A 15,096-nucleotide genomic window follows, 5' to 3' on the forward strand; every position below is an offset into this window, starting at 1 on the left:
AATCAGTGGAGCGGTTTTTGTGTGATTGACCGCCAAACATCCGAACATCCAAAGTCACAAACCCACAAACATTTCACATTTATAATCTTAATAGGATGTGAACATAAATTCATAACAGTCGTGAAGCCATGTCATTTACTGGGGTAAAAAGTAGCCTGTGTGAATCGAGGTTACAAACTATGTGCCAAATTTCATCTAAATCCGTTCAGCCGTTTTTGCGTGATCGAGGAATAAACATCAAAACTTTCACATTTATATTATTTATTTATATTATATATATATTATTTATTTATATATTTATATTTATTTATTATTATTTATTTATAATATTATAAGTAGGAGTAGAATAGGATAGGATATATTTGACTGTATGACACAAATGGTCCTCAATAATATAGATGTGCTGAGAATGCTTTCTAATTAGTCTAAGGGGATGCTCAGATGTAGGAATTTGACGCAGAATTTTTCAAGCACAAAGTTTCTACTTCGAGAATTTGTAGCAGAATTTTTCTGTTTACCAAAATGACCATTTTGACATAAAATTTGAAGTGGAATTTAAAGCAGAAATTGGAGTGCCACTGTATTTTGCATTTATTGAGCAGGGCCAAATTCCGTGCTGAGAGAAAAGATGAATTTTCCACCTTCCATTCATTTCAGTGGGAATTCTCAGGTGGAATCCACCTGAAAAATGACCAGGATACTTAAGGTAGCAGAAAAATTCAGCTAGTGCTTCGCACAGAAATTAATGGAAGGCAGAATTCAGGCAGAATTTGAGGTGGATTCCACCTCAAATTCACCATATTCATGCTTATGAACACCCCGCAATTCAACATGAATATTACATTATTAAATAAGAGTTTAAACTTATACTACATTGCCTCCTCATATATACAAGCAAACATACTTTAACATTTTCACTTACAGGGGTAGCCTCTCTCTTAGGTTTTCTTTGCTCTGATGTCGATAGTGACTTTGGGGTCAATTTTTGCATTGTCTTATCTGAGTTGTTGAAAAAGAAAAGAAAAACAATTAAACAATTTCAGTCATTGACGTTCAAAAAATACCTACAAAAATTCAATAGTTATGACTTGGATCGACTTTTTAAAGTGCAGCATAGTAGCTCAGTGGTTAGCACCACAGTCTTGATCACAAAATATTATTTTACATTTCACTATTTCTGTGACATTAGAGGACTAGCTGTGATTACTTGCTCGCTTACATAAAGTCTTGAAATACAATGTCTCATAGCATTGTTGTAGTGTATGTCTGTGAACTCCTATATGGAGAGAGGACCAACATACATTCTAATGCAAAGTATATTTGATTTCTTTCCCAATTATAAAATTTGAACTACTTTTAAGCTTATGGGAGAACCTTAACTTTAGTTAAAATTTTCTTGTTTCTGCTTAAAAGTAGCTTTCCAGAATTGCTGGAAAACACAGAAGCAATCAAGGGTGGAGTAAAATAAAATAAAAATTGTATATTATACTGTATACTGACGGGTGGGCCAAAAATGCACGACAGGTGGTGTGTCAGTAGTGACGTCACCAGTTCTAGAAATATTTGATACAGGCTCTCTTATCCCATCACCAAATTATTGACAACAATGAAGAAACAGTTGACGTAGTTTTTGGCAGGAAAAGAAAACCTGCATGGAGTATATCAGACTCCGAAGTGGGGATAGCATCAATTTCACAACTATAATAACAAATCAGAAATGCACTTCCTTGAAATGGTGAATTCATTGAATTAAGTGACATGCTTAAAACTGCATGTATGGCACATGGATGACAGCCATGTGCCACCCCAGTCTGCAAGGCCTCATTCACTGAGGTCAGTGAGCATAGACCCCAAAACAGACAGGACTAGGACCGGTCCCAATTTTCGCTCCCAGCTCATTTCCCCATAAACGGGGTTGTGAAAAATGCATGGTTGTTTGCATATGGTTCATAGATTAATGGAACATTGTGATAGCTAATAAAAACACAGCTAGCACACTGACAATACACACGGTCCTGTGCATAACGACTTAAAGAGGACCCTTCACCACTTGGGGCACAAGCCGACAGTGTGTTGAATTCAGTGCACTGTCGGCTTTCTAGCGGTATATAAAACCGCATATGTCCCGTCCTGGTGTTCAAATCCCGCCAAGGGCAAAAAACCATCTGCTAGGAGTTTCTATGTTCTCCCCGTGTTTGCATGGATTTCCATCCCATATTCCAAAAAAGACATACTGATAGGGAAAAATGTACATTGTGAGCTCTATGTGGGGCTCACAATCTACATTTAAAAAAAAACAACAAAAAAAAAACCTGCATATGTCCCAAGTGGTGAGAGGTCCACTTTAATCTGATTAATTGCTCAGCCATACTTTTCTTATTGTTAGAAAATAAGTCCATTACAATTATAGTTATAACTTTGCATTTGTGACTAAATCGTTACCAAGCGTGTTATGGATTGTATTTGACGGTGCTTACAAGGGTTGTCCGGGATAACCTAAAATCCCTACACTAATTTAAACACCCTACCCCGCTCCTACTTTCTAAATAACATTGATTATCAAAAATGTATAGTTACCCATATCCCTGAGGCAGTCATGTGACCGCCCCAGGGACATATTCTGATTATCCGGTGACTATTCGTTTCTGCATTTCCGGAAATGGATTGTCACTACTAACTCCCCCACCCATCCACACCATCATACTTACCCATATTCTTCCTGTTTGGGCTTCCTGCCCCAGGGAAACGGCATCTCCTCCTCTGATGACGTTGGCACGCGCATGCACAATAGAAGCCGACAATACATCTCTGTTGCACAAGCTGGAAGCATGCAAAATAGAGAAGTATTGAAGGCTACGGACACAGCGTTGTGCGTTCCCAGCAGAAGGTAAAGTATAATAGTTCCCAGCAGAAGGTAAAGTATAATAGAGTGGGGAGTAGGTAGGCTGATCGAGTTAGGAAAGGCTAGCAGTGGGAGGAATATTATATATATATATATATATATATATATATATATATATATATATATATATATATATATATATATATATATATATATATATATATAAAATCACACACACAAACACACACACACCTGGAAAAACCCCTAAATCCACAAACTTAGGTTTAAGGAATTATTATTAACTAGCGTTAATAAATTACTATATTAATTGTGCTCCCTAATTTCAGTGATTTAGCCAGGGGTTGCTATTATTGTTTATTAATCCCTTAAGGACACATACAACAACCCTCTTAAGGACATGGCCCCATTTCACCAAAGCTGACGTGTCACTTTATATGGCAATTACTTTGAAACACTTTAACTCACCCAAGTGATTGAGATTTATTTTATTGTGACACATTGTACTTCAAGTTAGTAGTAAACTGTTCTCTCTTTTCAAATATCATGAAGCTGAAGCATACAACTTCCAATTTATTTTATTGTGTCATCAAGGTCTCAACCATATAAAATAGTATGTGGGAAGGGGGGTTAGCGAAGATTGGCTGAGGAGCTTGCTTGCTGCTAAGTCTACCCAGAAATGTTTTGAGGAGTTTTCAAAGAAAGTAAACCAGATTGACTTATAGGTGCACTTATAGGATGTACTTTTATGTTGCTCTGAGCTTATAGTTAATGGCCCTTTAATGCCTTATGCACAGGAGCCTTATTCAGCAGCGGGCTAGGATTAAACTCCCTGCATGCCACAAATCAATCGTGATCATGGCATCAGGAGCTCCGAGTGTAAGATCAGCAATCTAGCAGGGAGGTCAGTTCTAGTCCCCTTATGAGACATGTAAAAAGTGAAAGGGGAAAAAAACCCCAAAAAACCCTAAACTACACACATAGTAAAAACACACAAAAACCAATAAAAAAAACCCAACATATATACACATTTTGGGATTTGACTTATGAGTTAGGGTGGCTTCCGTTTCCTAGGGATCAATTATTTTAAGGGTTCCAATAAAAGTTATATTTTAATTTTTTTTTTTTTGTTTTGAGAGACACCCCGTCTGAATATATTCGAAATGGTGTCATTTAATATACTGGAAACTTGGGAAAAACCCCAAAACTTCAGACCGGTGGTGGTGGCAAGGACATTGGAAAAAAATTGCGTTTGTGAGGCTTTCTTACGAGCATTGCTTTTATAGCGTTCACTGTATAGCCAAAATTACATGTCATTTGTATTCTATGGGTCGGTATGATTCTGGAGATACCAACTTTATGTATGCTCCTTGTGAGAGAGAAAAACAAATGCAAAACTGAAAACTGAATCAGGTCACAAAGAGGTTAAGGAATATATTTTTTTCCTTTAAATAGATTACAGCCAATGAACACAGAAGCTGTACATAATTCAGGCAAGACATGGCATGACACATATTTACATTAAGTTGCATTAAAGGGCTAAAAATTTTCAAAGGGGGTATTCACCTTTCTAATGTTGATGGCCCATTTTAGGTATTGCAGCAAAATCCCATAGATTTCAAAAGGTCCCCACTGCAGTACCTAAATTCGATGCTACACACTGTACGGTTAATGGAAATGCAAATATTACTGGAAACTGTGCTATCCTGGAACAGTGGGCCTGCGGGGGTACTGGCAGCTGGATTCCCACATATCTAAAATTGATTGCCTATGGCTAATTAACATACTGTACTCACCATTTATAACAGAGAAGTCAAGTTCTGGTCGTGCAATTTTGTGGCCATCCAATAAAGTAGACTGTAAGTCATCTTTAAAAGAGAAGCTTCCAGTTCCTGCATTAGAAGAGTACAAAAAGGTACATGAGATGTATGAAATGAAGGACTTTTTCATTATCAAAGTAGTTAAAACAAGACTACAACATTGGGCAGGACAACAATTTTGTTGCTGCAAAAATATTGTGCAATTAGTCTGAACAAGAAGACACTAAAAATGAAAGATGTTTTTTTTTTTTTTTTCTTTTATAAACAGGTCTAGACTTCACTAAATATGTGCTATATGGTTCTACAGAGCAGATTCTACCTTGTGTGCAGTTTTTGGCAGCTAGTCTTCACCACAATTTCAGGAAGGAATGGAAACTAAAAATGTTGCATACAGAGGGTAAAACTGCTAAAAATGTAAAAATATACAAATATACAATGACCAGAAACAGTGTTACATGTTTCATGCACATGAATAGCAGCTTATCTTGAAAAGTCACTTGAAATGGCAGGTACTCTTCAACAACTTAGTCTCATTTAATAGAGTATGTGATTCTGGACAAAATGTAAGGTACTCTATTTAAAAATGCTGTGGTTTTCAGCCTCTCTAAAGTTTGTACAAGTAGGCGTCTCCCTCCTTTCCAATTTACTGTTCATTCTGTTATAAGAGAAATTCAGTCTTTAGAAACTAGCAGATACAAGATGGGAACATATTGAGTGTATTTATTTATTAAAAGAAAAAACCTTGACTGCAAGCAATACTCAACAACCTGAGAACACACTATGGCCTCCATCACTTGGTTGTGTAGCCGACTCCTCCACAAATGTAAAAAAAAAAAAAAAAAAAAAAAAAAAGCTGTGTAAATGGTTTTAGGGCTAGTTCACACGGGGACATGGACGCTGATTTTGACAGCAGATTTTGCGGCCAAATCAGCGTCCATACAATGTCCACACTATGTGAACTGCTCCCGCCGCGACCATCGCGGTCGCGGCTTTCACCTCCGCTGTCAGCTCAAATGAATGAGCCGACATGGAGGGCGCTGCGGCTGGGCGGAAGCCGCGGCTCATCGCGAACGGCTTCCGCCCGAAAGATGGGTCATGTCGCTTCTTCTTTTCTAGCAGAAAAAAAAAAGCGAGCAGTTCACATAGGGATACATTGTATGGACGCTGATTTGGCCGCGAACCTGCTGTCAAAATCAGCGTCCATGTCCCCGTGTGAACTAGCCCTTAGACTATAAATCTTCCCTGTAGACCAGAGCTATGAGCTGTGGGTGACAGATTATCAATTATAAACGTTAATACAATAGGATGCAAGAGATAAATGGAAGTCAGGATTCCCTGGAGATGCATTGGGAAACATAGGAAGTGACACATCAAAATAAATCTAACATTTTGCACTCTACCTGTTGTGAAATAATTCCCAGCATGCATACTTGTTCTGGAACTTCTACAGAAGTGAATGGAGCAGGGTGGAATTTGTAGTTTCACAGCAACTGGAGCGCTAAAAGGTACTAACCCCTGCCTTAGCTTATGTTCATATGTAACAATTTGATGTTGATTTTGTAAAACAAAGCAAAAGCCCCCTGCACAACCTTGACATCGACAGTCTAAAATACTAGTGACAGCACTTGCAAATAAAGTCCAAGATATACAGACACTCCTGCCTGTAAGAGTCAGGTAGCCCGGGCGCATGCGCAGTAGCACGCAGCTTCTACTACGGCTACTGCGCATGCGCCCGGGCTATTTTATTTATTTTTTTTATCAGTGTCCACGAGCAAGCGCCGGAGAAGGACGGGACCCGAAAACGTCAGAGGAAGAAGAGGCGGGGAAGAAGATGAAGACACACCCAGATGCCCGCCCAGGGTGCACGTTCCGTAAGTAGAGAACATTCTTTTTTAAGTTATTATTTTAAAACGGGGGGGTAGTTTAATATAACATTACCGATGCCTGAATAGCCTTTTTAAAGGCTATGCACGCATATGTGGGGCTCTAGCAGCATGATTTTGCTGATAGAGCCCCTTTAATGGATGGTTCGGTGCCTCAAACTCCAAAGACAGCTCTTCTCCATTTAGAATGGAGTTCAATTCTATCTCCAAATCGAAAATTAATATGTAAGATTTTAGTTATCGCTAAACTAGTAATTGTTAGGAGTTGGAAACAACCTTCTGCTCCTTTTATTCGGGAACTCTTATTGACACTACTCATACCTATGAATGAACAATAGCATTGGGAAATTTGTCCTTTGTCAAATACAATAATATTTGGAGAGTAAGCTCATATTGTACCGCCCGTTAATACACTATATGGTACTGTAGTTATTCCTCGATTATTACCATCATAGTTATTGGGGCGACTTGAGCACAAAACTGGGGCTATTTAATTCGATCCATATTTTCCAACCTGCTTTAATTTACTGGGGCCTTCCTTTGTTTTTCCCTTTCCTTTTTGTTTCTTGTCTTGTCTTATGTTTTCCCCTTAATATCTACTTATTTGAGAATTAATGTAATTTAATTATTGCTTGTTTGTTAATGTATGATTGTTGTACTATAAAAAAATTAAATAATTCCTTAATAAAAGTTATTGAAACAAAAAAATAAATACAATAAATTGAATTGAATTGACTAACCTGGAGTTGCTTTAAATTTTTGTGGTGCAACAGATCTACGAGTGGGAGTACCACTTCTGCCTTTTTCTTGACTTTTTCCAGCTGATAAGATTGTAGTGTTTGCAACATTGTTCTTCTAGTTAAAAGGAAAAACAAATACGTCGACTGTAGCAAAAAACAAAAGTAACCCGCCCCCCTCAAAAAAAAAACAACAAAAAAAACACAAATCAAATTTCAGAAATAAAACAGGTATTTGTTTTCTTCGATACTAGGTAAGCGAGGAGGTGTTGCTCTGGAAGGCGGTGATGTATTGAGAGAGAATATACTGTAGAATGGACCATTTGGATTACATGTACAAAAATCGCTTAAAAACCTCTTCACTTATTTATTTTTGCCTCAAATATATTTCTTTGGAAGTGTCGGGTGGAATTCTCCTGAAGATAGGGCGTGATGATTTTATTTTGCTCTAGCTGAAACAAGGGGACTAGAGAAAAAAAAAAACAAAAAAACCTGCCACGTTACATTTCCAAGCAGTTTAGACCATAGAAATTAGACAAGCCTCAATAGAAGCTCCAAAAGAATTAGTAGAACCTCACCCTATGGGGGCATTCACACTGAGTAACGCCGGGCGTGTATTACAGCCGTACACGCCGGCGCTACGGCAGACTGCCGAACACTTCCCATTCACTTCAATGGGAGCGCTCGTAACAGCAGCGTTTACGAGCGCTCCCATTGAAGTGAATGGGTAGTGTTCGGCAGTCTGCCGTAGCGCCGGCGTGTATGGCTGTGATACACGCCCGGCGTTACTCAGTGTGAATGCCCCATAAGGCTGCGGCCCCACATGGCGTAAAAGTAGGTGTACGGCTTATTACCAGGAAAAAGTCTAATTACTGTTCTGTGACTCTAATGAGTCAACCGCCTGTGGGTTTATCACATGACCATGGACTGATTTTTATCCACTGTAATTAAGCAGAATGAATGACAGCAAGCAGAAATCTGGAAAACTGAGGAATTGATACAGAAAACATATTGGAAAATTGCATTATTTTTCATTATTACAAACATTAACTTTGGTCTCTCAATAGTGGTTTGAATGTGGACAACCCCTTTAAGGCAAAAGGCACCACGTAGTCGGCCGCAGCTAAAAAGCGCTGCTGGAGAAACAGTGGCGGCAACACATCACAGTTTTGCCTGCAGCACTTTTCAAAGAAAGTCTGCCGAGGTTTACTCTGCGGACTTTCTGCTTTCAATATAAATATAAGGAACTAGGCAGCATTTCAGTAGGTATAATTGACACAGATTTCCAAAACTGCAATGGTTTTGGAAACCACAGAATGTCCACTGTGCATATTCTTCTGCAAATGTGTGGATAGGATTCATTGAAACCCATCAACTTTGCAGGGACTGTAAAACGTCGTGGTTTTTGTCGTGGCAGTTTCGCCACATGGGGTCATTAGCCTAAGTATCCTTGCGCATGAAAATGCCCAGCCTACAAATTTATAAAAATATTTTTCTCCCATGGTGAATGAGAGGAAAAAAAAAAAAAAAAAAAATATATATATATATATATATATATATATATATATATATATATATATATATGAGCCAAACCGTTTTTTTTATTGCAGTTTCGTTTCCCATTACATTAAAATTTGAATAAAGAGATCAGACACTCCCCAAAATGTTATAAATAAAAAGCAAAGGACATTAACAATGCTAGTGTGAACATGGCTGTAAATTAGTTTTCCAGCTATTAGTAAACCCAATAGGTCTCAGAATGAGGAGGCTAACATAACAAAATAGTACTCCTCTCTCCTTGAATCCTCGCATACTTCCCTATTACTCTATCACACACAGGATATGCTCGAAGATGGCAAGCTCCGTAATTAACCGAGCAGGCACCTCCATGCATTTTGTAGAAGTGAACAGCAGCAGGGGACCATGCAATATGTGAACAAGAGCAATGAGGGGAGACTGCAAAGTGAGGAATACCATTTTACTACATTTTTAGTGCCAGTCTAAGCCCTGTTATACATACATAATCATTGCAAAACTTTATTTTCATAATATACCTTTTAAGGGTCAGAGCCCTGTTTTCTACCATGTCCAATGACAATTCACCATCATTTGTGAATGTAAATGAGAGTCATAACAATAACCATTTTGCTAAGTTTGTCTGGTACGAATTAGAAAAGATTTCAAGTCACTCCAGTGTCTGAAAAATAAGATCTACCCTGAAAATAAGCCCTAACCCTTTTTTTCTGAGAATAAAATAATTTAAGACCCTGTCTTATTTTCGGAGAAACACTGTATTGCATCAAGTTGAATGATACAACTGTATTGCACCATAATTTGTATACAGTTGAAACCAGAAGTTTACATACACAATATAAAGAGAGACATATGTATGTTTTTCTCACTGAGATGAAATATGAATAAACCTTTTACATTTTAGGTCAATTAGGACTACCAAAATTATTTATATTTGCCAAATTCCAGAATAATGAAAGTTTTTTTAAGGCAATTTTTTATTAAATTTCTGCAAAGTCAAAAGTTTAGATTATTATGCCTTTAAACAACTTGAGACAACCCATACGATGATGTCATGGGAAGCTTCTGATAGATTTATTGGCAATATCTGAGTTAGAGACACACCTGCGGATGTATTTTAAGGCATGGCCTATAGGCTTCCTGATGGCCTATAAAAATGGAGTCTCATTAATAAGGTGCCACACAAGAAACGTCTCATGATGGCTAAAACCAGTGAGCTGTCTCAAGACCATCTCAACCTTATTGATGCAAAATATACTGATGACATTGGTTACAGAAGGGCCATAACCTGAAAGTGGAAAGAACATCATTTCCTATAAACCAGCCACGACCTATTGCTCCCCACAAGATTTTCGACAAAGGAGTGAAAAGACTTATCTCCACCCGTAGAGAGCTACAGAAAGACCCGGAATCAACAGGTACAGTTGTTTCAAATAAAACAATAAGTAATGCATTCAACCTCTATGGCCTATATGACAGTTTACCACGCAAAACTCCATTTCTGAAATAAAACATGTTCAAGCGCGTTTAAAGTTTGCGTAACAATATTTAGACAAGCCTGTGAAATAGTGGGAGAATACAGTTTGGTCAGAGGAGACCAAAATTGAATTTTCTAGATAAAAATCTGAGGTCACCTACTTTGATAATGAAGGTGAAACATTGATGGACATTTCAGCAAAAGAATGATCCAAAGCACACAGCCAAGGAAACTCAAAATTGTTTGCAGAGAAAGAAAAGAAAGCTGCTAGAATGGCCCAGCCAATCTATTGACCTGAATCCAATAGAAAATCCATGGAATGAACTAAAGCTCAGAGTTCATAAAAGGAAACCACAGAACCTCCAGGATTTGAAGAATGTTTGTATGGAAGAATGGTCCAAAATCACACCTGAGCAATGCATGCCACTAGTTTCTCCATACAGGAGGCATCTTGAAGCTGTCATCACCAACCAAGGATTTTGTTTGAAGTTTTAAAGAAGTTTCAGTAAGCATTGTTCAATACTAGATTTCCCGTGTCATTTCTCATTATTACACATACTGTATATACTCTAGTATAAGCTGAGTTTTTCAGCACAGTTTTTGTGCTGAAAGTGCTCCTCAGCTTATACTAGAGCCATTACGGTAATTTTCTACTAGCAGGCCAGGAACACAGTCCCCACCCCACCCCACCGCTCTATTACACGCCGGGTGACGTGGCCACATAAGCTCAGGCCCGCACCGGCATGTGTCTGCTTCCTGGCGTGCTAGCAGAAGTACCGTAAGCACTTCTGCAGTTTGAGATGTTCAGCATCGCTGTAAGGGCTAGTTCACACGTGAGTATAAGGGGAGGTTTTTGACAGCGGATTTTGCGTCCAAAACCTCCCCTTATAATGGTGGTCTATGGAGACCGCCGGGCTTCTTTTCTCCGCTAGCGGCGGGCTGCTGCTAGCGGAGAAAAGAAGCGACATGCTTTTTCTTCAGGCGGAAGCCGCGCGGGCTGCGCCGCATGGCTTCCGCCCGGCTGCAGCACCCTCCATGTTGGCTCATTCATTTGAGCTGACAGCGGAGGTGAAAGCCGCGACCGCGATGGTCGCGGCGGGCGGGTTTTGACAAGAGAGAGACGCGGCTCGCTGCGTCTCTCTCTGTGTCAAAACCCGCGCGGGCAGTTCACGTGTGAACTAGCCCTAAGAGTTACAGTGGAGATGCCTTCCGGAGATGTGTCCGTCCCCTGTTCCCCCTCCAAGTTTAAAATTAGTCCTGGGGCCAGTCACCACCGGCCCCATACCTTTAAAGTTGCAGGCCGGCTTATGCGCAGCGAGCTCGCAGGAGCCGACCTGTTCCTAATGAAGGCTCCCAGGCCTGTCATCGCTATATTACTATTGCGGTTGGGCTATGACCATCCGTAATAGTAATGTATAGAATGTTCCATAGACGGCAATACACTTGTATTGCAGTCTATGGGACTTGCAATCAAATGATTGCAGGTTCAAGTTCCCTAGGAGGGGGCTAATAGAATAGTGGGGGAAAAAAAAAAGTTGTTAAAATATAATATGAGGGTGGGTTCACAGCACCCGATCTCAGTTATGCAAGTTTCCGTTTTCTGTCAGCAGAAGACAGAAACCGACATTCAGTGTCCACCAGTGAGCGTCTTCTGCTCTCTGAGGCGAAACTTTTTTTTTTTTTTTAGCGGACACAAAGTAGACACATGAATGGGTTTGAAAACTGCCTGCCGGTTTCCATCTCCTGCCTAGTTCCTCGGGCAGAAAACGGAAACCTGTATAACAGAGATCGGGCGCTGGTGTGAACCTGCCCTCAAAGTAGAAAATTACTGTGAAACACGTACACATTAGGTAACCCTGTGTCTGAAAGAGCCCGGTCTAATGAATATACTGTATATACTCGAGTATAAGCAGAAAAAAAAAAAAAAACCTCGACATACTCGAGTCAAGTAAAAAATAAAAAAATATATTTTCTTTTGTGGGGGATGTCTATGACCAGCCGCAATAGTAATATATAGAATCTCCCATAAAATAGTTAAAAAAAAACCAAAAAAAAAACCCAACACGCTTTAAAAAATAAAAATAAAAAATAGAAGTTCTAAATTACTCCTTTCCCTAGAATACATATAAAAGTAGAAAATGACTGTGCAACACAAACACATTAGGTATCCCTGTGTCTGACAGTGACCGGTCTACTGAATATAGGGGATCTGCAGTGCTCCTGTTCCGTTGGGAAGGGGTTAATAGGAGCACTGCAGATACCCTATATTCCAGGCTGAATTCCAAGTGGGGGAAAAAAAAAAACCAGTCCTCAAGCTCAGGGAAGGGGCAGACAGACAACCAAACACCCTCTCCCCTTTCCCAGTACCCAGCAACTACTGCACCCGAAAACTGACCATTTTAATTTTTGAAATTTTCCAGTAGCTGCTGCATTTGGCCCCCTCCTAGGCTTATTAGTCAAGTCAATAAGTTTTCCCAGTTTTTTTGTGGAAAAATTAGGGGCCTCAGCTTATAGTCGGGTCGGCTTATACTCGAGTATATATGGTAGGTTATCTGCAGTGCTCCTATTCCGTCTGGAAGGGGTTAATAGGAGCACTGCAGATACCCTATATTCAGCCAGGCTGAGTTCCATATGGGGGGGGGGGGGGCAGTCCTCAAGCTCAGGGAAGACAGACAACCAAAACACCCCCTCCCCAGCATCTACTGCACCCAAAAATTTCAGCCATTTTAATTTTTGAAATTTTTCACTAGCTGCTGCATTCCCCCCCTCGGCTTACACTCGACTCAATAACTTTTCCCAGTTTTTTGTGTTAAAATTAGGGGTCTCTGCTTATATTCGGGTCGGCTTATACTCGAATATATACAGTAACTTATTTTCTTTTTTATTCATCGATAAAAATCCCCAGCAATTCAGCCTTAGATTTATTGTATGGAACTAAATGTTGCATTTTAATGTTACATGTAAAATATACTAATATAAATTACACGAAGAATTGTCAAAACAGATTCCACGTATTAGAGAATAACAATTTCTTTAAAGGGCTCTATCATTGGGAAAGGTCATTTTTAACGAAGCACATGCATGGATAGCCTTTAGAAATGCTATTTCACACCTACCTTTTGCATGTAAATTGCCTCAGTGGTTTTTGAATGAGCCTGTTTTTTTTTTTATTCATATGCTAATTAGCTTCCAGCCAGCACAGGAAGTTCCCAGCAGCACTCCTCTCTGCAATTCTCTCCTATCTGTGTGTGTAAGCAGGAAGCTGAGTCATCATCAGCAGCAGCAGCCTGAGCTGTACACATACATAGGAAAGAATAGGTAGAGGGTGCACCGAGAGGCTAATTAGCATATGAATAACAACGGGCTCATTCAGTAACCACTGAGGCAATTTACATACTAAAGGTAGGTGTAGAATAGCCTTTCTAAAGGCTATGCAAGGATGTGCTTAGCTAAAAATGACTTTTCCCAATGATAGAGCCCCTTTAAAAGAAAGAAAGATAAACTGTTGGCTGTGCAGTAAAAAGAAAATCAAAGTGTACCTTTGTGATTTTAGGCTTATCATACTGCATGTAGCGAGATTTCACCACCTTTGGTCCTGCCAAGAGAAAACAGTTTTTGGTTACAGCACATGCAACAACAGAGAAAACACATACAAAGATGACAACCAATTACAGCATATAATATATAGAAAATGTCCAGTTTCTTAATTATCTAAGTGAAATAAAACAATTCTTGTGCTTTACCAGAGCATGCAAGGACAGATGATGCAACATTCTTCTCATGATTCCTAAAGTAGTTAGATCTGCAACTAACTGCAGATCTTAGTAGGCAGTAAACTTTAAAGTGAATCTGTCGTCAGGAAATTGGTCCAGTCTCTAGGAAAGCTGGATGATGACCAATTTAAATGTCATATTGATTTCATTAGAAGTGTTGCTCAGGTTTCTTTGGCTTCTAAATGGCAAATGTGATTTGTCTCTTCTAATATAAAAGGAAGCACAGCTTGAAGCTCCTGGGCCCAGATGCAAAATCTGTAATGAGACCCCCTCTTTATCCTGGACCACCACTTAAAACAGTGATATATTTTATTTGTTCTGGGTCCCAGTAGCGACTACTCACGCTACACCTCCTATAGCTATGTCCCTGCTCTCTGTATATGAGATACAATGCTCAGACAGATAAGCATTGGACAACTGGACAACGATACAATTCTTCATACAGTTTCATTAATTCTCAGCAGAACATATATATTTAGATAGTGTGATGTTCTGCCATTAGTTGAATACATTGCATGCTGCATAACATTTACTTGTGCCAATTAGGCTAGGAATACTTATTTCTGATAAATGCCCTGATATCCAGGTCATATAAGGATATAAGGCTTAGGCCCCACGTTGCGGAAAAGCTGTTTTCCCGTATTTTTTTTTTTTTTTTTTTTTTGGCACAAAAGCCTGGAGTGGCAGAATTATATGTGCTTCCTATATATTACCTATTCCTTTTGTAACCACTACTACCGTATTTTTCAGACTATAAGACGCACTGGACTCTAAGGTTTTAGAGGAGAAAAATAGGGAAAAAATTTTTTTCAGGCAAAAAATGGTAAAATATTTAATGTATGGGAGTTGTAGTTTTGGAACAGCTGCAAGGCCACATTGACAGGTGACCCTGCAGCTGTACGGGGATGTATAGGGCGTTTTTTTTGTGGGGCCAGGTGTACTTTTTAGTTATACCATTTTGGGAAATGTTTATTGCTTAGATCACCTATTATTTAATTCAGAGGCAAAACAGA

At 39.2% G+C, this 15,096-nt stretch overlaps 1 protein-coding gene across 1 annotated transcript in view; it reads right to left on the bottom strand.

Annotated features, from left to right (window-relative positions):
• Positions 1 to 15,096, bottom strand: part of HAUS8 (HAUS augmin like complex subunit 8) — a 60,276-nt gene that overhangs the window by 24,978 nt on the left and 20,202 nt on the right. Inside the window, exons 3-6 of the mRNA XM_075281622.1 lie at positions 13,850 to 13,905; positions 7,304 to 7,418; positions 4,657 to 4,752; positions 923 to 999 (exon numbers count right to left, since the gene is read on the bottom strand). Coding sequence (XP_075137723.1) covers positions 923 to 999; positions 4,657 to 4,752; positions 7,304 to 7,418; positions 13,850 to 13,905 — 344 coding nt within the window. The remainder of the gene's footprint in view (positions 1 to 922; positions 1,000 to 4,656; positions 4,753 to 7,303; positions 7,419 to 13,849; positions 13,906 to 15,096) is intronic.

The sequence above is a fragment of the Leptodactylus fuscus genome, chromosome 1 (genome assembly GCF_031893055.1).
Source record: "Leptodactylus fuscus isolate aLepFus1 chromosome 1, aLepFus1.hap2, whole genome shotgun sequence".
NCBI classification, from domain to species: Eukaryota; Metazoa; Chordata; class Amphibia; order Anura; family Leptodactylidae; genus Leptodactylus; species Leptodactylus fuscus.